The sequence below is a fragment of the Ambystoma mexicanum genome, chromosome 5p (genome assembly GCF_040938575.1).
Source record: "Ambystoma mexicanum isolate Mex_15411 chromosome 5p, UKY_AmexF1_1, whole genome shotgun sequence".
Taxonomy (NCBI): domain Eukaryota; kingdom Metazoa; phylum Chordata; class Amphibia; order Caudata; family Ambystomatidae; genus Ambystoma; species Ambystoma mexicanum.
In genome coordinates, this window is record NC_090930.1 from 968,831,229 (window position 1) to 968,857,377 (window position 26,149).

Here is a 26,149-nt window from a genome sequence, read left to right on the forward strand (position 1 = left end):
AGTTTACGATTTGGCAACTTTACAGGAAAAGTGAGTGCAGCTAAAAATGGTTGAGAAGAATACATGAAAACAAGAAAACAAATCAAAAGTTTCATAGAAGAAGAGCTTGAATGTATTGGCATTTTTTTTAGTAATCCTAAAAGGGTAAATTAACCACTACGAGTCACTGAAAGTAACAGCAGATCTCATGCAGAAGAAGAATTTGAGGATATTGAGAAAAATATGAGAACCCTTCTTGAAGCAGGTACGAATTTACAGAGAGGCCTACTAACTTGTGAAGAATAGAAATTCACTGAATGGTTTGAAGAAGTGAACTTGGCAGATATTGTTGCAAAGGAAGTTGTTCTTTGTTACAAGTGATGCTGTCAAGGACAGATGGAAATGAAAAGTTATTCAGAAAAGCAGGATACCACTGTAATGACCAGGGCTCATAAATTGTCACAGATATTTCACATGAAATGCTACCACCACAGCAAGCTTCCTACACAAGCACACCTGTGAAATGCCATTGCAAGTGGCACTTAGGCTCACAATGGAATCAGCTACTTCGGTTTGTGACACAGATAGCCATAGAGGTAATAACCTGCATGGATGAGTGCGGAGGATCTTATATTCCCTCAGAGTTGGTCAGATTTGTTTATTGTTCTGCTAACATCATTGACTTCCTTGAGGATACTCCGTACGATAAAGGAATTTTGCACGGTACAGTTATGGTGGTTTATCAGGAGAAGGAGGAGTCAGATGTCCTAAACCAAATTGAAATATCAGGGCCAATATCACTTTGATCACTGCAGAAGATTCCTCAGTCTCTGTCTGAGGTCATGTCTTGCAACATTCCCAAAGAGTGTAGACCACAGAACCTTGTAAGCAGTCAAATCACTGATTATGCACAGAGGAATAAGGTTATTTTAGATTGCTTGACAGTCTTGAGGACCTACTTTGGAAGATGGCAGAAGTCTTGCATTGAGTGATTTTCAAGAATGTTTTGGTGAAAAGTTGCTTGATACACATTGTAATCTCACTGAAGAAACCAAGACTGATGAACGTAAAACAGAGTCAGAACCACTCACTACAGTTCTGACTTTGTCAGCTTACAATTCCATTATAAGTGATCCTGCAACAAAGGAAACTAGCATCTATGTACTCCCACTCATATATGCCAGCCCAACAAGCATACAAACACAGCTCTCATTCAGCAAGAAGTTGGATAAAATAACATCTGTTGTCACCCCTGGTACTACCTCCTATGGCTGATTGCCACTCAGTTCTCCCTTGCCTCTTTCACCTGGCACTCAACTGCTCAAATACACTCAAACTGCAATGTCACTGAATGGTCCCGCTGCCTATTTCTTCTGCTTCCAAACACCCGGCTTCAACTGCATAAGCACATGCAGACGATAATGTTGTTGAACTGTTCCCACTGCTTATTTCTATGTAGGTCACTGTAACTAAGTTCTCAAGTATACTTGTAATGTTTTCGCCCGGCTACCTGCGGGTTTGGTTTTGTGCTATATCAAATAGACAAACAAACAACAAACAAACCCCAGAATCAGAAACAGTTGTAACATTGGATCTTGGCCATTTAAAAGTAGCTATCACTAAGAAAGACTTGTCAAAGAACTACATTCTTAGACCAGGAGAGCTACATATAATAATGGTGATGATTTGAGTTATTAGTTCTTTCTTGGATGGTGCAGGCATTAAAGCCACCTTGACTGTACTTTATGATGCAAAGGCTGTGTCAAAGATTCTATCAGGGAAGTTACTAAGGACAGCACCTGAACCCCACACGTCACTAAAGCTTGCACTTTTCAAATGCATCGTTGATGAATTCTATAAAGAGAATGCTGAAATCAAGGAAAGGTTGGACCCTGAGGGTAAGACATTATTTAAAAGTTTACAAGTGGATGATTCCCAAGAAACAAAATCAGTCCATAATTACGTTGCAACAATTCTGACAAATTTGAATGTGATAGCCAAAATGGAAGCATTTGAGGCTAAATAATCTCAAGAAAAACTAACAATCAGAATTGCTCTTTGGTACATACATATGGTGTACCACAATGTTTTTATTCATCAGATCCATCTGAACTGCAAACTGGGATTTATACCTTGTATCACTTGAAGAGTTTAAGTACATTTTGGCCCTCGATTTGATAAACTATGCAAGTATGATAGCATGGTACATAGCAGAAATGAAACAGATTGGAAGCAAAAACCTTGACATTTGGAATGCGTTTCAGAAAAGCAATTGAGTAATAAGCAAGACTAAAGTACCCTCTTGTGCTTTACATTTAGATGAAGCTCTGGAAAATCAAAACAGGGCAATGAAAGTACTTGGTGTTGTGGTTTATATTACTCAAAAGAAACAGGTTCTAGCACAATTATTTTAAGTCTCTCCTGAGCTGTCAGGGCTGTTTACAGAAGCAAAAGCAATTGTATGAATCACAGATTATGAACGGTCAGACCATCACAATTTAACAGCATACAAAGGAACACACAGAAAAGGAATGTTCAACAGATCTACAAGTCGATCATGACATTGACTAATCCTGTGAATCATGATGAAACAGAACTCAAACATCACGATGAAGGCAGCTTTTGATGAAAGAATTCAGAAGGACACGTCAAGAATGACAGAAAAAGGTTGCCAACAGCTTTACAGAAGACCGGATTGAATCATCCAGTTGTAGCCTGTGGGCACCAATGAAGAAAGAGTAAAAGTGCATGCAACGTTTATAAGACAAAAGAATCAGACAGCATAGTGCAGTTGAGGGCAGATAGTTCTTTGTGCACATGTTTGCAGATTGCTTCACAGAGTGATCCTATCGACCCTCCCAGGTCCAACTGGGGTCGTTCCTATCATCTATCTTCCTCTCCACCTGTGGGGTTCCCCAGGGGTCTAACCTCTCACCCTGGCTTTTCAACCAATACCTGGCAACTCTCGCTCACTGCATTGCCATTTTCTGCTCAAATTTCCAGTGCTAGGCTGATGACACTCAACTCATTTTCCGGCTGCCCCCAGCCACCTCCTCTCCCTCTCTCTCTCATCTCTGACTGCCTAAATGCCATTCAAAATTGGTGTGCCGCCAATGATCTTTGTCTGAATGCCAGCAAGACGGAGATCCTCCTCATCGGCACACCATCTCCATCCTTTTCCCTCACTCTCTGGCCGGCCTCCTTTGGCCCTCCTCCTACTCCTACCTGTGAGGTTAATAACCTTGGCGTCATCTTTGACTCCACACTTTCCTTCTCGGCCCATATCTCTGATGTCTCTAAAATGTCAAACTTCCGACTGCACCTCCTCAGAGGTATTCTGCCTTTCCTCTCCTTCCCCCAGAAGCTCATGGTATCCCAACCTCTGGTTCTCTCTAGCTTGGACTATTGTAACAACCTCTTTCTAAATCTACCTGCCTCTACTCTCTGCCCTCTACAACTTATCCAGAACAGGACTGCAAGACTTGTCCTTGGCCTCAAGCCCTGGGATCGTATCTCTCCAGCTTTGAAACCTCTCCATTGGCTCCCAGTGGATGCAAGGATTAAATTCAAAATGCTCTGCATTGTCCACAAGGCTTTCTGGAGCCTGGGTCCAAAATACCTTCAGCTATCCATCTGCAAATACCTCCCCTCTCGAGCTCTTCGCTCCTCTACCTCTAACTCCCTCAGGGTCAGTCGTTTTTCAAAGAAACGAGCTGGGGGTAGATCTCCATCTTCGGCTGGGGCCTCCCTCTGGAACAGCCTCCCTGCCACTTTAAAACTTGAGGAGAACCATTTCCGGTTCCGGGAGCACCTCAAAACCTTCCTCTTTTCTTCTGCCTTCGCTCCCCTTCTCCCCTGCTGATCTGCTCTCTTGGCACTGTCCACCTGGCCCTGTCTCCTGGGCCCAGGTACCCGCTCACCCTGCCACCTTCCTGCACTGCCTCCTGGCCACCCCTTGCATTGGAGACTGTACCTGTACCCATACAGTCGCCCCATTTTTCTTCTTTTTCTGCACTTATTCAGACTTACCCAGTCTGCTGCCTTAAACAGAGCACTTGCCACTTGCTGGCTGCACTACCACAGTTTGCCTCAATTTTATATTTATTTTATTTATCTGCGCTCCTCTGCTTCTGCACTTTCCACTCTCCCCCTTACATGCACTTTTTCCCTTTCCCATGCACTTGCGCGTTCTCAATGTCACTGGGCCTAGTAAGATCGTTTTTATGTTGTGCTGTGTTCTCCCTTGTTCCCCTCCCTTGCCTTGTCGCGCTCTGAAACACTTGTGTACAAGCACGATACAAATAAAATATATCATTTCATATTGATCTACAGCAATGCTTGAGTAATTATGAATTCTCTGCAGTACCTCTTTCAATGCTCAACTTAGATAGTACAATGATTTTAGCTGCAATAAAAGCAAGCTAATGAAGATACTGGAAGAGGAACAACATACAGAGTGTTTAACAACATGACATGGGTATCTTCATTTGTTACTAAGGTTAGATTATCTGTATCAGAGCAAACATATTCAGCAGCTGCCCTTGATGGAAAGGCAGAATTGCATGAACTGCAGAAACCGTCATATGCAAACACATTCCATGACCTTGAAATTGTATTCAACAAGAAAATAGAAACGTATCTGCTCAAGTATGATGACTCATTTAGCATTTGATACCAACCTAGAAAATTCACTCAAGAACTTCATGCTAAGGAGAATAGCAGGAAAAGCAACACCTGAGTGCAAAATCATGAATTGTATAAATATTGAAACATTTTCCATGAGAACCCTCCTATTGTATTCTAAAACTAAAGATGAGTTACCAGCTTACCTCTCAATTAAAGCAATTCTGCATGCACAGAGGATACAAAGAAGCCTGGCAGCTAGTTGGAGAAATGAAGCCAAGTCGTCAGATGGAAATGATGTTGGAGACATTGAAAGCACACGAGGAGGAAGGCACAAAAATAATTATTCACTCCTTTATGCATCACATCATCATGCTACTAGCCTCCACATATTTTCACCTGATACCAATGTTTTTCTCTTTTCAGTGTGGTGGTCACTGTTTTTCCCATCTGACAGCATGTTTGCACAGGAATTGGAACTAATAAGATTTATAGATCTCAAATGTATATAACTTGTGTACTCCTGGTTTAGGGCCTATAAAAGTGCAGACATTACAAGGCCTTCATGTCCTTCCAGGGTGTGATGTTACCGGGCTCTGTACTAACAAAGGAAAACTATATTTCTGGAAAGTTTTCAAGACTTCAGAAAAAAAGATTCCTTGAAGCTTTGGGAAGACTTACAAGAATTTAGGAAGGAAGATGAACAATTGATAGAGCGATTAATTTGTCCAGTCTGCATACCGGGGACAAGGATTTCGGAAATTGGTCAACAATGCTGGTGGATGTTCACAAAAACAGGAGATGCAAAGTGAAAATCTGCTGCCGACAAGATCCTCGCTAATACGATATATGTTAAGAACTCATTACCAGTTGATGGAGTGGCGATGCGCTGATCAACAACACCATGATCTCCCAGGGCTATCACAATTCGGATCAGAGAAGGCAGATATTCAATATTCTCCTACTATGTGTATGCTTCCATGTGCACCGCAATCAAATATTCAGCTGGTACGGTGTGCGTGCATCAAAGGACAGTGTGCTGTGCATTGCAAATGACAAGTTCAGTCACTAAGGTACACAGAACTATGTAAGTGTGGTGGCGACGAAGAGCTTTGATGACAAGAATTTTCTAGATGATGAAAATGAACTCTGGGACTCAGATGATGACCCGTGAACCCTTAATTTCTCTTCAAATGTAAATAGCTATGGTAGTTTTAATAAATAGTCTATTTCAATGAGAAAGTTGTAAGTTATTTTAAGATTTCTACTTTAGTGAGCATACAGGCTTGCGATGAAGCATCAATAATTTATGAGGCTATATCTCGGAAACGGTAAAAGATATCAAAAAATCATTATATCAACTTTTCTATTCCTTTGACTATGCTTAAAAAAACCTATGAAGCACATTTTTCATAGCACTAACCTAAAAGCAGATACAGCTCAAAAACAAAATGAGCATCCGTAATGGCGGCCATCTTGATTAATGCCATTACAAAGGCCCTCTGCCACAAATTTAGACAAAACACCTGGTAGTACATGATTGTATGCTTCATTATCAATGCATCCCCACTAGGCATAGCTTCCCTTCATTCAAAATCCCACAGACTAGCTTATTGTAAGAGATGCCCCTCAACTAATTCTGCCTGCTCTGATGGGCAAACGAAGCATCTGCTTTCGATCCAACTTCGTGGACAGAAATGTAAGGCCACTCTGATTGGCCAAAATGCAATTGTCTTTGGGCAATCCCTGTTTTTCTTTTCCTGAACATTCTAACAGAAAATATACGAGTGGAATTATCTAAATTAATTGCGTTGGGTTGAAGAGAATCTTGGGGGATTGTGCAAATTGTGGCTTTTGAGTGAAACCTTCGACGTGACTTCTAGCAGATTTGCATTGTTCTAGGAATTCAGAAGAGTATCAGGATGAATGGATTATTGTGATTGACAAAAGAAAATAATGAGAGTTGTGGTAATGAAGTGAGAAATATATAGACATTTTGGGGTACAGGGCTAGAGATACAACTGCTAAAAATGGATGCAACATCTTTCTGTAGTAATCAATGATGGGCCTGATATAAAGTATAAGAGAGGCACTGTTGAACCTCTGCTCAATGAGTTGTAAGAGTGCAGAATGAGGAGACTGACAGAGCTGGCATGACTTTTGGCATAAACATTCACTTAATCAAAATAAAGAGGAAGCCTATCTCCCCCCAACTCTAGGAGGGGTTTCCTGCCTAAAATAAGGAACTAAGGATTCAGTCAAAATGTCAAAGTAAATGAAGAGTCCACTGACTTGTGTCAAAACGTCTACTTCTGTCTCTCACACGTAACTAATACTAAAGGTATAGTGGATCTTCTTGGTCCAGAAGAATGGCTCCCTTCTTCTGGATAGCAGACTTTAGTTCCAATCGCAGGTGGAATCTTCGCTCGAGAGAATGACTCCCTTCCCTAGGTCTCAGTTCCTTTCCAAAATACAAAACAAGGTTCCAGTTTGTGATAATGTACAGTCCTCAGATCCCATTCAAAAAGTAAAGTTCCAACTCAAACATCATTCATTGTTGCCCATAGTTTTCTTCACTATTGGTTTCCTGGAGAATGTTTCCTTTCTCCAGGTATTTTGCTCTTAACACTTGCACAATGCCAGGGGAATGACTCCCTTCCCTGGGCTTTCTTCTGTTTGGTTTCACAGTACACAACATGAGTGGGTAGGACTTTCTTCTCCTGACCTCTCTTGGCTTCACAGTGCACACAAGGGTGTATGGCTTCTTTCTCCTGATCTCTCTTGACTTCACGGTACACAACACCGGCGGGTATGGCTTCCCTCCCCCGATCTCCCTTGGCTTGCAGTTTCACTGTAATAGAGGGAATGACTCCCTTCCCCAGTCCCTTCCCAAGTTTCTTATTTTGGGTGCGGGTCCCATACCCATGTTGGCAGACCTAGTTTACTTCCTTACCAGGTACTGTCACGAGGAACTGTGATTGTGATGCACTTCCTATGTGGGTGCGGGTCCCAGACCCATGTTGGCACGCCATGGTTTACTTTCTTCTAAGGTACTGTGATGACGAAAAGAGGTTGTGATTACCTCTTCCTTCCTTTGTGGGTCCCAGACCCTTCTCTCCTCTTTATATCTTGTTGGTCATAGACCTGGTTCATTACCCTGCCAGGTACTATCGTGTCTCAGATTACTAAAGGCTGACTCTAAAGTTATGTATGGGTCCATGACCCTGGTTTCTGGCCTTCTAGCCCTTTCTTCCCCCAACAGTCCTTGCACCTTTTGGGTCTCTGTCAAATCATGTTTACCGGTTGCAAGCACTTTTGTTGCTCCATTTGGCTTCTCGCACTTTCTCTCTGCTTGTGCGACGGCTGCAGCAGCTCTCCAGTGCTTGGGGCTGGGCGGGTGGCGAGTCTCTCCATGACCGCGTGGTCTGATGTCGCCATTCTGTTGGACTTCCTCTTTTCCAGCTTTCCGGTCGGCCAGGGTACTGCAGACCGGGTAGGGACGCCTCTTCTCCCGTTCTTGCGTGCTGGTCAGCTGCTTTCTCTCTGCTCCATGCTGAACATCCTCCAGGCTCACGGATCCTCCTGGGATTGTGCTACTCCTGGCTTGGTTTTCCCTCTTATTTATATTGGCTTTGGCCAATCAGAACTACTGAAACACCAGACTGCTCCATAGTGTTTTGAGGTTCGCTCTTTATGCCTCTGCACCTCCTCAGTACTGCTACTTATACGTACAGGACGCATACACATGGGATGGCAAGCTAAAGGAGAGTTAGGTGAGGGGGATTGATGGGATGTATACCCTGTTCTTCCGGAATAGTTGTCCCTACTCCCACATGGTGATCACTCCCCAAGAAATCCACCCTGTGAGTACCACCACCAGGGGGACTATCGGGTAGAAGTCTCACCTCCCTGGCCTCATGGGAACGGACTTCCCCCCTCGGGGAAAAATGACGACATGCAAGGTTTCATCACAGAGCATAGATTAAACGATTTTCAAGTCAAACTCCCTACCCCTACACTCCCACACAAAAAGATTGCAATGTATATTGAATATTGAATGATGGGGTAGGGTACTTGATAATGTCTTTCCAATGCCCAAGGTAATACATACAGTAACAACCCAATGACTAAATACACAATGAGACTCCCAACCTTGTCTTCAATGAATACGCCCACTGATTCAACTATAGACAACCACATATGAACACTGAACAATGATCTTTAGATCTTACCCACAAGATAGAAAGGATAGATAGGACTGAGGGATAAAATGGATGTAGTGGGTGAAAGTGTGGAGTGGATGGAAGGGATGGATGGAACAGACGAATGGGATGGAATGAATGGAATGGATGGAAGCATGTGGAATAAATTGAAGGTATATGGAATGGGTGAAATAGATATAATGGATGAAATTAATAGAATGGACGGAATAGATAGAATGGATGGTTAGAATGGATGGATGGAATCGATGGAATGGATAGATGGAATGGATGGATGGAATAGATTGAAATGATGGAATGAATGGACGCTTGAAGAATAAATAGATGGCATGGATGCATGTGGAATGAATGGAAGGTATGTATATTAAATTGATGAATGGATGGAATGGATAGAATTTATGTATATGGAATTGATGGATGAAATGGATGGAATGGATAGAGTGGACGGATGGATGGAATCTATGTATATGGAATTGATAGTTGGATGGAACGGAAGGAGTGGACGACTTGATGGAATGGATAGATGGAATAGATGGAATGGAATTGATGAAATGGATGAACACAAAATGGATGGAATGGATAGAAAGGATGAAATGGATAGAATAGATGAAATTGATATAACAGAGGAAATGGATGGAATGGATGAGATGGATTGGATGTTTGGATCGAATGGAAGGAATGGAATGGATGGGATGGATAGAAAGGATGGAATTAATAAAATGGATGGACACATGCAGAATAAATGGATAGAATGGATGGCATGGATACATGTGGAATGAATGGAATGTATGTATATGTAATTGATGGATGGAATGGATGAAATGTATGTATATAGAATTGATGGATGGAATAGATGTATGGAATAATTGGATAGAATGGAATTGATGGAAGTGATAGAAGGCTTCGGATGGAACAAATGGATGGAATGGATGGAGAAATGAAAAACGGATGGATGCACTGATGAAATGAATACATGGAATGAATGGATGAAGAAATTGAATAAATAGATTGATTCATCGATGGAATGGATGCTCCCTGTATGTGCCCACCCTGCACATGTCTGTGTACCCTGCTTTCTTGTCCCCCATACAGTTGTTATATATTCCTATGTCCCATCCTATCGCTGTAAACCCGGTCACTGTGGGTTTGTGAGTTGCTGTGCTCCCTGCCACCCTGTTCCCGTGATGTTGCTATGTATCCCAATGTATTACCCAAGCCTTGTGTCATCGTGTGTGCCCATGTGTCACTGTGTCCTCTGCTTTCTTGTCCCCCATGCTGTTGCTACATATCCATATGCCCCCTCCTGTCACCGCAAAACCGACCCACTGTCGCTGTGTCAGTATGCCGATGTGTCCCCTGCCATCCTGTGCACGTGCCTGGTCTCAGGTGCTCTAACGATGAACCATCATTCCATATCACATCACTACTCCTACTCCCTACTATGCACCATCACACAACTAGAACACAGGTATACCCCTGATAAATTGGGCCTACCTATTCACATACAAACACTACCCCATGAACACCTCATCACCCTAATAAACGCAGCTTTCCCATGACATTCTGGCCTAGCTTCTGACATAAGCATCGTCATGCCTAATGCAGCCGAACCCAGTCTGGATGTCCACCCACCAGACTGCAAACACATTCAACTAATATCTTCAACACCACACCTAATGCTAAGATTCAGCTACCATCCGACAATCACATCAGCTGCACACATAACAGGTGCACCCACGCACTCTATGACACCTTTGCTCTCTACTGACCTGAACTGCGGTTCCCGAGGGCATTCAACCTACCAGCGCTTTGAGATCATACCAATAATATATAGAGCGCTATATAAATGCCAAGTAACATAACATAACATTAACAGTGGAAACTAGTCTGAAATGGGTGATACGATTTGGGCACACCAGCACATCAAACAGTAAAAGCCAGTCATGTTTTGAGGACATACATATGGAATATTGATTGGAGAATTCCAGTGGGTATTGATTATGTCTAAGTCTAGCTCATTCCAAAAGCGAGACTCAATTTTACTTTTGAAAGGATCAACAAGTGAAGTCCTGCTAGTTGTCCGTGACATGAGGCATGCTGGAGGGAGTGCAGGGCTGCCCGATGAGCTGTTACACAGGCAAACAGTCCTTGCCAGAAGCATCAGCTGAAGTGCACTGAGAAGGGGCGCGGGGGGGGGGGGCATTGGAGAATCCAAGTATACGTGAGCAATAAGTGTGTATGAACAGTACTGGCCAAAAAGATATAACAAGAAACCAGGTTTACTTTCCGATTCAGGGGCATGATTAAATGAGAACACAGACTCTGAGCCTGATGACAAGTTTGGCAGTAGGTGAAAAATATCTGGTGCTTTAGAATACCAGATGTTTGATCATTCCACCAAATTCAGAAAATAAGAAGTGGACCTCTACTCTTCCGCCTGATTTTGTTTGGATGTACATACCCCCCAACCAAAAGCATTAGTGCACACGGTAATTGCTGCATGTTGTAATATGAAATTGCAGCACAGTTTGGTTCCACGCTGAAATGTGAAATAACTGAGGAGTCTGGATGACTGACTGATGCAGACCCTTTACGTTAGCACATGCGCTAATGGTATTAGAGTTTGCCAGCATTTTCAGAGACAATACTGCCAAACTTGTAATTAGGCCCTTTGTGAGCTGCACTGTATCTATTCCTACTTTGTTATAAATTGTGAGGCTGCAGGTAGACTGATTAAAGGAATAGTGCACTCAAAAATATTATTGGCCCAAGCGTTCGGGCATGTGTTTTTAAGCATATGTTGATAGATCGTTAAAACATTTACTATGCACCTTACCGTAGTTTCTCACTTTCACACATGTGAAATCAGGCAGCAGGGTGCAGCCATCTTGTGCTAATCTTATCAGTTGCTGCATCGCCCTAAGGTGAACTGCCCTCGCGGCACTAAATCATATCCCCTGCCCCTGAAGATGACATCACTATTCCTAGCGATATTCTCCACCTATTTTCATGACGTTAGTGTGTAGCGTAGCCAAACGCGCCCAGTTATCACCTACGTCTTGAGGTTAGTTGACGCAGAACCCGAAATATCAAGAAAACTCCCCTCACAGCATGTCCCACTATAACACTATTTTTAAAGGAAACACCAATACTGTGCAATTTATAATGTGCTTTTATTTCACAATAAACGCTCTGAGAACATCTGCCAATTTCCATTTTCAACCAAATTTTTTATTTTGTTATTTTCAAAAATCAAATTTTTATCACGAGTCACACTGTGTTCCTTTCGGTAGAAGAAGCGCATTGGACGCACCTTGAAACGCAAGGCTTCGGCATCAACTTCTTGCTAGATCACCGTAAACAATGTCAGGTTGCTCCTTATATCTGGCACTGCCAAAGGGAGGTGGGGGGGGGCAGTCCCAGGCGATCGCCCCAAAAAAATAATGATTGTAATCCAGCCATTTAGGTTCATCTGCCAGTGCCTGTTGAAGAAGCCATCACTTGGTATCTGGAAATGATGACATTCGCAGAAAGGCAGGATGTATCTGTGTAGAAAACATAAGAGAAATATATTTCAGTAGCCGTTCTTTATTCATGTCAGGCTCAGGGTCTACCTCCCTCTTCTCCTCACCTGATTCCTCGGAAGTGAGATCCTTAAGAACCGCTTCAGTCCTTTTCCGATCCTCCTCCTTTTTGGGAGTCTGAAGCTTGAGTTCCTGTCCCTTTCACTCATGTAAATAAGGTCTGGCCCCTCCGGAGGCCCCCTTGGCAGAAATGAGAATCTGCCCTCGGGGGACCCCGGGGGGCCGGCCTCGCTCCCAGGGAAAAAGCCGGAAGGCAGAAAAAACCCTGGAGATGATGGTGGTTCTCAGTGATGGTGCATGTATCCAAAGAGCAAAGTCCAGAAAAGAAATAGTGCCCAACTGGATGACTAGACTTAAATCAGGTATAGAGGATCCCGGGTAAGAAGAAACACAGAGGAAGGACAGAAGGAATAATATCAGGAGGAAGGGAAACTGAGAACAGGTAAGAGAAAGCCTCAAGGAACAGACAGTTGTTAAAGAATACACAGGCAGGCACAGTCACGTAGGAAGAAATATGGATAGAAATGATAGCGGGTGCACCCTAGACGTGAGCAGGCTCTATGCAAAAAGGTAGCCAGAGTATGCAGATGGAACAAATTGCCACTCACGTCTAAGGTGTGCAGGGGCAGCAGAGCAAGAACGGACAGGCGCCGTGAAAGGGATGGCGAAGAAAAGAATAGGAAAGCAAACGCTGCTTACGTCCAAGGCGGGCGAGGGCAGCGGAGCCCGAGCGGCCAGGTGCCATGAAAGGAAACACTAAGTAAATAAAATGGAAAGCAAACGCTGCTTACGTCCAAGGCGGGCAAGGGCAGCGGAGCACGAACGGACAGGCGCCATGAAAGAATAGAAACCGAAGGAGGAGCAAGAAAGGCAGAAAGCAGAATTCAGAGAGAGTAGACACGGAAGGCAGAAAGGATGGAAAAAGCTAAGGAGGGACAAAAAAAAAACCAGAGAAGGAAGAGTGCTAATACAAGATTATCGCAACTAGAGTAACGGAGCGTAGTAAGCGGAAGAAAACAAATACAACACACCGGCTGTGGGGTCAGAGTCGGAACTTATAGGGCAGGACGCCATGTCTGTTGAGGACTAGAACATACCATGTGTAAGTCAATGCCTCCAGCCGTCCCATAGTTTCCACCGGCAGTTCCTGACAATTCAAATGTATCGATTTACCCTTTAATTCTGCACCAGGGGAAACCTAATAATAAACACAAACCAGATACAATGCAAACAGAGAAAACATCATGGTAAATTGGAGTCTAAGATGTGCTTGGGAGGTTAGTACTGTGGAGTATGTTTAGCTCACAATGGGAGGCGGCTGCGGAAGCTGACAGAAGATTTCGAACAACACATGGGTGGCAACATAACGAAATATTAGCAACAAACTTTGCGTTGGTGGAACCTGGCGGAACCCATACATGGACTACACACATTTCGGTGCTAGACTGCCCGTGTGCCTGGTACAAAGAAAAATACATACAGGTTGTGTTTACATGTCATCACTAGATTCCCCAACCAATGTGCCCCAACTTCAGTAAAACGTACATAGTTGGTATTTCCATTCTCTTGGCATAACGCAGAGTGTCCGTTCAGATCAACGGTTTTCATGAAATGAATTTACATGTTCCTTTGTCCAGTTTTAAAATGGTGAACCAGATCATTTTTGTGGGTATTACACACCTCCCGTCCTTCAATCCATAGCAAATCCTCCCTTTCTTCCAAGGACGAACAATTGTGCCTTCTTAGGAGAGTGTATGCTAAGTTTCCTTTTGGTGAAGGAAAGCCGCAAATCAAAATCATACTGTGCAGGGTGCCTCGTAGTGAGAAGCCCACAAGCAACATCAAACGCAGAGATTAGACCTGCCGTCCAAAGTGGCATTCAAACTATGTTCAGAAAATAAACTAATTGTTTGCTGGCATCCACCAATGGTTGTCTATGGTGAATACTTTGAGACATTGACAAGTCATAAATCCAAGTGCCCTTCCATCTCTACTGAACTTCCCATGCACTAACAAATGTTGGAGGAGAGGCAGTATATCCTGCCCCTGCACCATTCTCGCGAAATGTTCACCCTCCCTCTCCCAGCGCCATGCACAGCCAGCCCCCACCACCTCTCCTCTGTCAGCTCAGTGCGTCTCCTGTTCTCACAGAAATGCTGCTATTCGTTTTAGCGAGTATCGAGCCTTGACAAAATGTGCTCATACAAAAATGTGAGACCAAGGCCTGCTGTCCGACTCATGGCCTTTCCACCCCCTCCCTGCCAGGCGTGGTCCCCTAAGCCCATGCCCCCTATTGCCTTTGAACTCATCTGGTCAACAGACCCTACCCTCGCACCACCTCACATTCACCTGACATATACCAAATATAGAGTGGTCATAGATTTCGGTAACAATAACACCTATTCGCACTCTGTTTGAAATCGTAAGACTACAAAGTCCGCAAATCAAACATCTTCCCTTCCGATGATGCATCCAAAAGGAACGACCCCTAACAAATGCCCCCATAAAAATATAGGTCAGAATGCACCTAATTCACACCAACAGCCCCCTTTCATGCAGTGTTTTGCTTACAGTCATTAGTTCTTGCATGCCAAGTTTGTTATTTAGCTTAGGTCTCATTCCCTAGTGGGACACGTTTTTATTCTGTCGATTTGGACATGTGCATGCTAAGGCAACTGAAGACCCCACAATTGCTTTCATGCTGATATCCATCTGAACCTCCCGTGCCCTGCTCAGTGAAGGACCCACAAGGGCTTGCCGAAAGCGGGAAGGGGGAAAACACAGAGTTACACTGTATGTCATCCTCCAACAAGCAATTATTTCCCAAAAAATTGACAGAGTATACATTTGAAAAGACAATTTTCACGCTTAATACTTCTTAAAATGTTTATTAGCTTTGAAATTCAAGTTAAATAGATTTCCATTGGTCATGTACAATGAACAAACATTGTGGAACATACACACCACTGCTAATCATTTAAACCGCCAACTATTCAACGAGTTCCGCTTTTTGTGGACAGGGCTCGTTTGCAATGTTTTGTGGCAATCTATGTGTCCTAGGAACAAAATCAGGATCGATTCCATAAGTATGCATGGCTAACACAGTCAAAGTGAGATCTTTCACAAAATCAAATTCCATTTCCTGGTATATCGGCTTGGCAATCCATTTTTTGCTTCGTTTTGAAAAGGCCAATATGTAGCGATGCATTCCAAAGTTTCCTGCAGTTCTCCATTGTTCTCTGCCATAGATTCTCATTATGCGCTAATACGGCTGGTAATGTTCGATATTGCATACCGTCTATGCTGAAATGCAACCTCTTGGGCCTGTACTTTAGGCACATATTGTGGAGCACCTCCAAATCTCTGGTGTGACAGAACTCCGAGTCCCTTCACGTCTCTTGAAAGAGTTTTATCAAACACAATCTTCTCAAGAGCTTTGTGTGGAGGTGAAGATGGAACCAACCACTTCTTGTGTTCCTGTTCCTCCGATAAAGGTCCATGTGCGCATTGGTGAAAATGTTGGTTTTCTGTCCATGAGTGAACGTTGAAATAGTGGTACATCAATGAGCGCCTTTTTTCTAGTTGAATTTCCACAGACCCATAAGATGTTTTGGAGCTCCACCAAAGATGGTTGCTGAAAAACTGGGACCACCATAAAATATTTTTAGAACCCTTTTTTTTACCAGCAGCTGTGATTTTTTTTATTGATTGATTTGGCAACATGCCATCCATCAAATTGATGGTGAATGTTTGGAAACTGCTCTTGCATGGCCTTGGCTATTGAAACGTCTGTCAGTGGCTATGAGGTCTATTTGCATTCCCCTCCATTGAAGATGTTCAAGGGATTTTATGAAACCAAGTTTCTCCATGGCCACTGAGGATTTACATTGGGTCACCTGGACGATCTCCAAATTAACCATTTTTTTAGTTTCCATGTCCTGAAAGTGGCATGTGCAGTACTTAGCTGAAAATCCAGGGCTGTCCCACTGTCAGTTGCCAGCTAGCCTGAACCGTTTGCCAGAGAAAGTCCTTTCAATTGACATTTGTTCAATTTTCCAGGCTTGACTAATAGCGGGGAATACAAATTATCTTTGATATGTGTAGTACTGCGTTTTAGAAAGAAACTTAAGTCCCACAAATTGACAGAAACTGGACAACTTACTGAAGGTCGAACCACTGAAAAGTAGAGCTGCGGAAAACAGTTGATTTCCAGCTGGCACTTTGCCCAGCATCGGTTGAGCAGACCATGAAAATATATCATGGAGGTGGGCACAGGTGGCTTGGATTTTCAAGTTAGTGCCTTGTAATACATGAGTCACATTCACCAATGTCTCCCCGCATATTTTCCTCCTCACTGGATATACACATTTCAGCATCAGTATAATCTCTTCCAGGCATCTGTTGAATACAATGTATTTCTGCTCCTTAATTAGACAATCGTCCGGCATGAATGTGGTTTGTGACTCAGCTATGGTGGTGGAGAAATCGGCAAAACTAGACATACTGTAGTCAAGATCTTTGTCAGGTTCCTCGGTCAATTGTGTTGAGGCTTCCTCTCTGTTTCAGCTTGTTCTACTGGCACACAAATTGGAGAAACCGTCGTCGATTGTTTATTGGGTGGCCCTTTTTTTGTGGGTGTAGATTGTGTAACGTGGTCAGCGATAATTCAAAAATATCGTCATTATATTCAGTTTCATCTTCATCTTGTCGAGTTCTCGCATTGTAGCAATGCTCCAACACCACTTTGCCGGCTTCGCCGGTCACATTCAATTCATTTTCTGGCCATTGGACATAAGCATCTCAAATCTGCTTGTTGACTGGACCACGGTGTGCCTCAAATAATAGTTGCTCCATGGTGAAATCTGTTTGACAAGCAGCTTCTTTGGTGTCATTTGTTGTCTGTGTCTTTATACTTATTTTCCTTCTGGGCCTCTAGCAGATGCGTTGGAAAAACATGTTCAATGTAAATCACACATACAGTAGATAGCACTTTAGATAAAATAAATGTTATGAAGAAAACACTTTTAGTAAATGAAATTGTTTGTTAGATAGCCTTGTTTTCTTGATTTTCTATGAAACTGTGGTCTTCCATGTAACAACCGCACCAGCAAGCTTGTCCACCATCTCTGATCCATGTGCCTCCTCTTCTAATTCCTGACCTTGTATACATTCCTTCAATAGAATATTTTTTTTTAAAACAGAAGTCAAACATATTTGAAATCAAAATCTTTCATTGCACACATTGCTTACATACATACCCTCGTAAACAGTGTGCGTCATTTAGTCAAAATATACATTTCGAACTTCACCTGATTGATGGCAAGTGTACTCGATTAGAGATCACCGTGCAAAACATACTGATTGTACTTTTGCCCTTAAACATTTTGCAATGTATTCTGCATTAGGGTAGAAATTGTAACGTTAGAACTGAAATGATAAAAATGTGAAACACTGAACATTTTTATGAATGTCACGGTCTAATATTATCCTATGTAGGATTTACTTTCTTTCATTCAAGGGAACGGTCAGTACGCATACCTCATACTATGGACCAGCTCCAAAGGATGATGTAATTATAGTCGAAGTACCAGCATCCCCATGTAACACAGTACTTGTTTTAGTATGAATGAAAACAGCAAAATTGAACAGAGACAATAGGATGCAGACAATTGTAAATATAAAGAGAAACCCATAAATGACACAATGTAAACAAATGACCGGATACATAAACAATTTCATATTATTTTAAGTGAAAGTGAAATAAAACTACCTGATAGGCGCTCAAAGTTGTTGTTGAAAAAATGGAGGCAAAATCTTGCTCCTTAATTTTCAGTGCATTGTCACAAAGTGGTAAAAGGGAAAATTAGGTATGTGGGAAGATCCAACTCTTGATAACATGAACTCCTGCAAGTCTGTAGGGCTCACCATTGGTATACTGGACATGTCAGTGGTGTCGTCCCTTGCGAGGGTCTGTGCTTCCGTCAGTATCCTCTCCTAAACAAATGGACATGTCAAGCAACCGATTACGAACAGCTTATGCTTCTTTTGAAGGGTACTATGGCATTGTTTTCTTCGATCATAATTACTTTCTATGATGCTCCATTAAACAGGGACAGATGTGTAGTAAAATTTGGTATAGTTAAAAAGTAATACAATCAGGTAAATTTGCTATCTTTAGTAAGACACATTTACACCAAAACCACCAATCCGTTCATGTAGTTGCCTATTCAGTATCCCACCGCCTGCAGCTAATTCATCATCGGGACTCACCTGGTCACGCGTGTGCATCAAAAGAGTTGGAATTGCATTTGGAAGCAATTTACGAGACGTTCCAGGTCAATGCTTTTTGTGTACTGCGATTGGTCGTACATATCCGGGGTAAAGTGCACGCTGCAGAATCTGAATCGATTGGCCCTCATGTCTACCAAGGCAACCTGGGCTCTACTTTCAACCTTGTGCGGTGGAAATCCACAATATCGAACCCATCCTCTTATTAAATCAATATTCCTCGGGAATGTATGAATTACTGTGTCCTTAGGTTTGTCATGGCTCTTAGAACAGCAACCGAAAACCATACAAGCAGGCATTCTTGAACAATCTGTAAAAAAAAGTACACAGTTACAAAAATGTTTTACATGAATGCGTGACAAAGATGTAATTATATCAAAGTTTTCTATGCAATGTTTGTTTTGGTTACAGAAGCAAAACCTGTGTAACGTAGTCTATTATAAACTGGGATACATTTCATACAGAATTGATTGATGCGATGGAAATCGTAACGTGTTACACGTCCGTCGGATGTACTTTCATGCATCAAAAGGAAGCATGCTTATAGACATGGTCCGAAGAGGATGCAATTCAATCACAATTGACACTGATGAAATATGCTATATATCGAGAACAGAACACTTTAAACAGTAGAAAATGGTAAAGTCAATGAGATGAATGAACACTAAACTACTCGGTACATTTGTTCAAAATAGAGACATTTTGAGATCAGAAAGAGTTGATTAGGTGATTTGCCCTTACCTTGACTAACAAATAATTAGATTCAGCAAGCAGGGTATTTAGTAGCAGGAGAACAGGTAGCGCGACCAAGAGTTGACTTCCAGTGCTCACAGATGTTCACAGATAGCACGATCACAAGGTGACTTGCAGTGCTCACAGTTGTTGCAAGGATAAATATCAAGGAGTTTATAAAGAATTTGAAAAGTGGGTATGTATGTGAATGAGTGATGTGTTTCTGGCGTGGTCTTATGTGGATTGCAGGGGCGCGGTCTGATTCAATGGAGACAGGAGATACAGGGTCTGGGGAGGCCATGTGTACAATGGCCCCTGCGCGAAAGATACCTTTGAAGTGTACATGGTGTTTGGAACCTTGGCCGTTTCCATCCTGCCAGCCCCCTTGGGAAGGGCTCGGCCACAGGTTTGAACTGGCATTGATATTGGATGGGGGGGTTGGAGGGGCAAGAGACATGAGGAAAAGGGCCTGAACACTGCTGAATGGAGACACACTTATGTGGATTGCAGGGGAGCAATCTGCTTCAGGGGAGCAGGCCTGGAGGCACTGGGTCTGGGGAGGCCATGTGCGTAAGATATCTTTGAAGTGTACATGGTGTTTGGCACCTTGGCTGTTCGCACCCTGCCAGGACAAGTGAGCATGTCTGCGATTCACTGAATAAATTGAAACAACTATTCATAAAAGTTCAGTTGTATTATATTTTGTTGCTGATGTTGATGGCAAAAATGTACTACACATTGTATACTTCGGGTTGCAGCACAGTGTGGGAAAATCCCCTGTACTGACCGCTGTCACTGGGGAATTTGGCTCAAATGGCGCTAATGACCCAGGCGGGTATTACTCATCGAACGCGGTATCCAAGCCTCCCATGCAGCCACCATGTAAACGCACGATAGGCCACCCGCCTGTACCACCTGTGGAAGAGAAACATACAAACTGTATTTAAATGAACATGATAAGTATGTCAAACCTTAGTTGAAAATGCAATCTTGTATCCTATGGCATAGTTGCCAGTAAAAATGTTACTTTATGGATCAATCAACTTGGGCTTTAAAGTGTAGACAACATTACAAAAGTGAACTATGCATTCAATAATGTTTGGGACACAGGGAAATTTTGTTTCTTGGTCGTTCGTGAAAGACACAAAATGACCATTATGATTTCCCCACATCGCGAGTGATGTATAGAATTGCAAGACTACATTAATTTGGCAGTGATAGATCAAAGTTATGACAATATAGGAGACAAACATGAAATGTTAGTGGCCTCAGTGGTCAAAATGACATCACATCTAGAGTACACGTACTCGTTACTTGGATTGAGAGGGCAAACTGTTGCACGAAGTTCGTGCATAAGCACCATCATAATCCTCAACACAGACCTTGTGAGGCAGGCTGCCCTGAAGTCATGCAGCTCCAACGCATTGCAGCCGTGTCTCGTCTTCCGATATGTAGGACAAGCATCCAGAGTTTTCTCTGCAGCAGCAGTTCTCCTCCTTGGTTTGCATGACCTCACACCGATTGCAGGCACACCAGTTGGAAACATCTTCCATGGGACTAGGCTCAGGCTCTTGATCTGGTGATTCAGCCTCCCAACTGTCATCCGAAGCCCCATCATTTCCACATCTTTCTCTTTCAACGAATTCTTCCTCAGAATACTCTGGCTCGTACTGGTAGGGCTTTATTGTTGCCGTTATACGACAAAAATTAAATAGATAGGAATGATTTTACTAGTATCTGTTCGCGCGGGCTACGAGCAACGAAGATAGCGGAACAGAGCAGAAACGAGTCACAGGATACACAAAAAAAAGACAGTGAAACGATTGAAAAAGCAACTCTGTTTGATGAGAATCGGTCTGTTTATACTTATTGAGGAAAGAGGCGTTCTGCCATTTCCATGGAGACACGTCATTAGCTGGCGCACAGAGAACGTTGACACGAGACGTGCATTCGCATTCTAAAATGGGCCGCACGCGTCTAGTGAAGTTAGCTTCAGGGGCGAGGGATATGATTTAGTGACGCGAGGGCAGTTCACCTTAGGGCGATGTGACAACGGATAAGATTAGCACAAGATGGCCACGCCCTGCTGCCTGATTTTGCATGTGTAAAATTGAAGAAAACTACAGTAAGGTGCATAGGAAATGTTTTTACGATCGATCAACGTATGCTTAAAAACACATGCCCGAACGCTCTGGACAATAATATTTTTGAGCGCACTATTTCTTTAATGACTGGCAATTCTACGTGTTTCCACCATTTTGTGATAAACCAGATACACTAACAGCTATGGTAAAATTCTGGTATCTATGCTTACATGTGACCTTGAATATCAATGGACCTTTGCAATGATTAGAAATGTCAAAAAGGGAGGGTTAACCACATAGGATTTACAGGTCGAGTTCATGGTTCTTACAAAAGTCTCACTCTGACTCATAGATTAGTCATAATCATACGTGTAATGCACACAAGTTACCTCAGATGGGTGAGCGTAAGCATTGAAGAGATGGCATAAAACATCTTAATTCACCTGCTGAAATTCAGTGATGTCCACAAGAGGAATGTTCTGCAATGCTTTCAAGAAGCCTGGAAGGTTTTGCAGAACATGTTGAATTTTGCCGAGAAGTCTGTTAAGGTCCGTAACAACATCCAACAAAGTGGTCAGCAAGGTGTTGACTTCGGGCGGGATCTTCATCTTAGGAATGATTAAATAGAACAGGACAAAGAGAAATTATTCATAAATTCTTGAAATTAGCAAGTATTCACTATGGCTAGGGATGTTCTCTCTACACATACTGTAAGAATGTCAAGTTATCTATTACTCATTAGCACCGTGGCGGGGGGAGCCAGCCAATGAGGTGGCTAGCAACGCAGACTTGAACCGGTGCTGAAAACCCGCGTTTGATGCTGCACGAAGGCCAGCTCCCCCTGCCACCATCTTTCCCCCGCCCCACCCCACCCTCTGTCCCTCTTTTTTTTATTTTTCTTTTATTTCCCAACCCTCCTACTTCACTTATTTCGGCAGTGACAAGTGCCGCAGCCGCTCCTTCCCCTTGGTTCCCACAGGCTGCCATAGAAAGAGAAGAGGGGCTCCGTATGGAGTCCCGCCTTCCCTTTCCATGGTGCCCATCTTAAGACAGTATTTTTAGTCATTGAACGGAACGCACAAGGCATCCCGTTCAATTACTGAAAATATGTTTTTTTTAGCACCCCGGGTTACCGCTTGTGTAGCCCGGGTGCTAATGGCCTTAAGCCCCTGTTCCAGACCGTGGAACGGGGGCATAACACCACATTGAAGTAACAACTGAATATTTGCAATCCACCGTAAAGAAAGCGTCCTGACAAGACTACAGAAGGGACTATTCTAAACATGTAGGCAACGACCCATGCTAAGAACAATCCTGTTTACAGCAGGTGCACATCTCAATTGGGGTGTGCATAAAAGAGACTATTCTAAATATGAGAAAATACCTGTAGGCAACAAACCATGCTAAGAACAACCCTATGTTGACAGTGGCCATGTATCTCTGTGGGGTGTGCATAAAAGGGACTATTTCTGTACCATATGATTTGAAATTATAGGTTGCTGTGCTAGCGGTGTAAACACAAGTGATATTTCCTAGCTATAGTTTCAGGAGCTCAGATGTCCTGTGAATAGTGTTTCAGTGTGCTCCGGAAAACAAACAATTGTTAGTAGCTGTCACTGCTAATTTCATTCGTGGGCACCTACAGGCATGGCAACGATCAGTATGTGTGTGCCACATGCAGCAGTGAAAGGCCTTGGATTGTGGGGTCCACCTGAATTCCTGTGTCCTTCCTTACTGCATGAAGTGAATGAAGAAACTCTGGAGATGGAACGTGCAAGTGTTAGTGTTCAGCTCTGTATGAAGGATTCTCTGCCCAAGTGAGAATGAGCCCTTACATGTATTCGAGCTAGTTACTGAGCATAACAGTGCAATTAAGGTTATGTGCTTAGAAACTGAAGGAGTCCGACATGCAGGGAGATATACATGACCAATAAGAAAAAAACAATAAGAAAGCCTGAACCCACTCAAATCATCAGGCATTTTTATTGTAATTGAATGTATAGTCAGCACACCATAATTTTCTGCTATGCAACTGGAGAGGGAAAAAATGGCAACATTTCTTTCCTTTTTTCATTCAACAGTTACACATTATTGTGGCTATAACGGGGACTGCTTGCAGTTTTCCCACATGTTTGTGGCAAAAGCATTTATATGTGAAAATGTACACTTATTATTAATATTATTATTAGTAGGGTATTCATTGAGTGCAGACCTAGCTTCAGGAAGCAACAGACCATTTTACAACCACAGGAGGAAGAACATGGTGAAGGAAGCAGAAAAACAGGGAGCGGGGAGCCAACAGTGTGGGAAACGATGTGGAGCAGATCACCCAGTCTCAAGTATGGTGGGAAGTTGAAGGTGTGTGGTCGTAGGTGTTAGGGATGAACCAATCTTAAGAGGAGGGTCTTGAGCTCCTTCCTGAAATGTAAAAGTGAGGGGTTAACTCTGATGATGATGGGGAGGAGGTTCCAGAGTCTTGGGGTGTAGACAGAGAAGGCCTGTCATGTAGATCTTTGTTTCCTGCACTGTCGGAGTTCAAGTCTACATGTGACCTTGCTTCTGGTAGATCGTAGCCCTCCAGCGGTGCTGTGTTGCTCAGTGATGTAGCTTGGGGACTTCAGGGTGACATCCTTGTAGATGATGCAGAAGGATTGGGAGATGATGCAGGATTGCATCGGGAGCCAATGCAGTTCGATGAGGGTTTTGTGATGTAGTTAAAATTGTGAAGTCCTTTAATACGTCATGCTGCAGCATGCAGGACACATCTCACAGGTGCCAGGAAAAGATGCAGGAAGGCCTTCCAAAAGAGCATTGACACCATCCAAGTGGGAGAGGACCAAGACTTGGGCAGCAGATCTGAATTTGTTTTCCGCAATGGACTTGGTCTTCGCTGGAGAGAAAGTTGGTACTAAGTGGTTTGTCTCTCCCTTGCTATGTGCTGTTTTTGAAAGAGAGGCGTCTGTCTATATCGAACTAAGGGACATGATGCAGGTGGTCAGGTGGGGCGTGAAGCCCTTGAGATTCATAGCAGAGAGCCAGGTCTGGATGTCCGGGTGTTTTGTTTTTTTGGTTAGCAGAAGGAATTCAGTCTTGGAGGGGTTGAGTTTCAGGTAAACACTGGATATCCATCGCAGGATCAATGTGAGGCAGGCCTTGAGCCTTGGATGTTTTCAATGGAGGATATCTTGAGGTAGAGTTGCGCGTTATCTATATGTCTGTTGTGTGGTGTGTGGATGGTTCCGGGTGGTTCCATGAAGATCGTGGGGGAAGAGGATGGATCTTTGCTGGACTGCACATGGATACCAAAGCCATTGGATATGTGTTGTATGTCATAGCGAGGTAACATTTTTGCCACTCCATACCAGATGCAAATCCCTTTTTACACCCATTTGTTCAGCCATTAATACCCCATAATTGGACATTGAAGTGGATTTGCATGGGATTTGGTGATAATAAGAAAGGAATGGGAGGGAGGCAGTTGTAGTGGGATTGACCATCTCACAACATTGCACTAGACAGAGAGAAGAACAAATCACTTACCCCTGGTAATATTCTTTCCACGGTGAGCAGTAAAAAAGTTGTGACAAAAAAGTAATCTCGGTTTAACCCGGTAAAGGTGTACCCGCTATACCATTTAAGGGGAGTGGGGGTTGCGGGGTGTCCCCGGCCCCCCCTTAAATAGTATAATGGGTCCAGGGGTTGCAGGGTTGTCCCCCACATCCATTACATGCATTGCAGCAGCAAGACCACTGCCTTTTTGCCGTGATCTTTCGTGTAAACGGCCATTTTTGCTGTGATTTTAACACATGGAACCCTTTCTATTGGATGGTCCTCCCGCAAATACATCATCTTTGATTTACCGATATCCTGCTTGCAGCTTCAGAAACATATACAACAGCAGAGGGTGGCATAAGTCAACAAATGAAAGGTCCCTCGGCTGCTTCCATCCCTGCACTCTAAAGTGACGTCAATGTTGGTATAAATAGCATGCATCACGCCAATTGCCTTAGTCCAAGATTTTCCTCTCTTCTTGCACAGTAAACTTGGGTATTCACAAAGAGGGACAGGTTTAAATCAACAGAAATCATCTATACTCAGAGGCATAGGTTGGGAGGGTGGTGAGGCATCCATGGGAGGAACATCCAGTAGAAGGAACATTACCTGGGGTGAGTAATTTGTCTTCTAATTGATTGTGTTCTCCCACAGATTGCTAATCTTTGATAGACTCCCACAGCAGTTTGTAAATAGAGGTGGGACTAAAGAATTTGTGTTATGTATTTCTGCTGTGAAGAACTGTTTTCTCATATCTAGCATCCTTTCCGACAAGGAATCTAGGCAGTAATGCTTTGAGAAGCTGTCTAACGAAGACCAGGTTGCAGCATTATATATATCCAGCACTGGTACTCGGCTTTGTACGGCTGAAGTATTTGCCACCCCCATAACAGAATGTGCCCTCTAATGATCATGGACACCCTTCCCAGCTAAGGAATTGCATTCTGAAATGCTCAGAATTATCCATCATGACAAAGTCTGCTTGGTCACAGCCTGACCTTATTTAGGTCCATTATAAACAACAAAAAAGGTGTTTGGCTTGTCTGATGTTAGCTAGACTTCTTATGTAGAAGCTTAGAGCTCTTTT

General features: G+C 43.1%; 1 protein-coding gene across 1 annotated transcript in view; it reads right to left on the reverse strand.

The window, feature by feature from the left end:
* The window catches only part of ABCA13 (ATP binding cassette subfamily A member 13), a 2,251,223-nt gene that overhangs the window by 1,926,404 nt on the left and 298,670 nt on the right, over nucleotides 1-26,149 (reverse strand). The window contains exon 11 of the mRNA XM_069613428.1: nucleotides 21,954-22,118. Coding sequence (XP_069469529.1) covers nucleotides 21,954-22,118 — 165 coding nt within the window. The remainder of the gene's footprint in view (nucleotides 1-21,953; nucleotides 22,119-26,149) is intronic.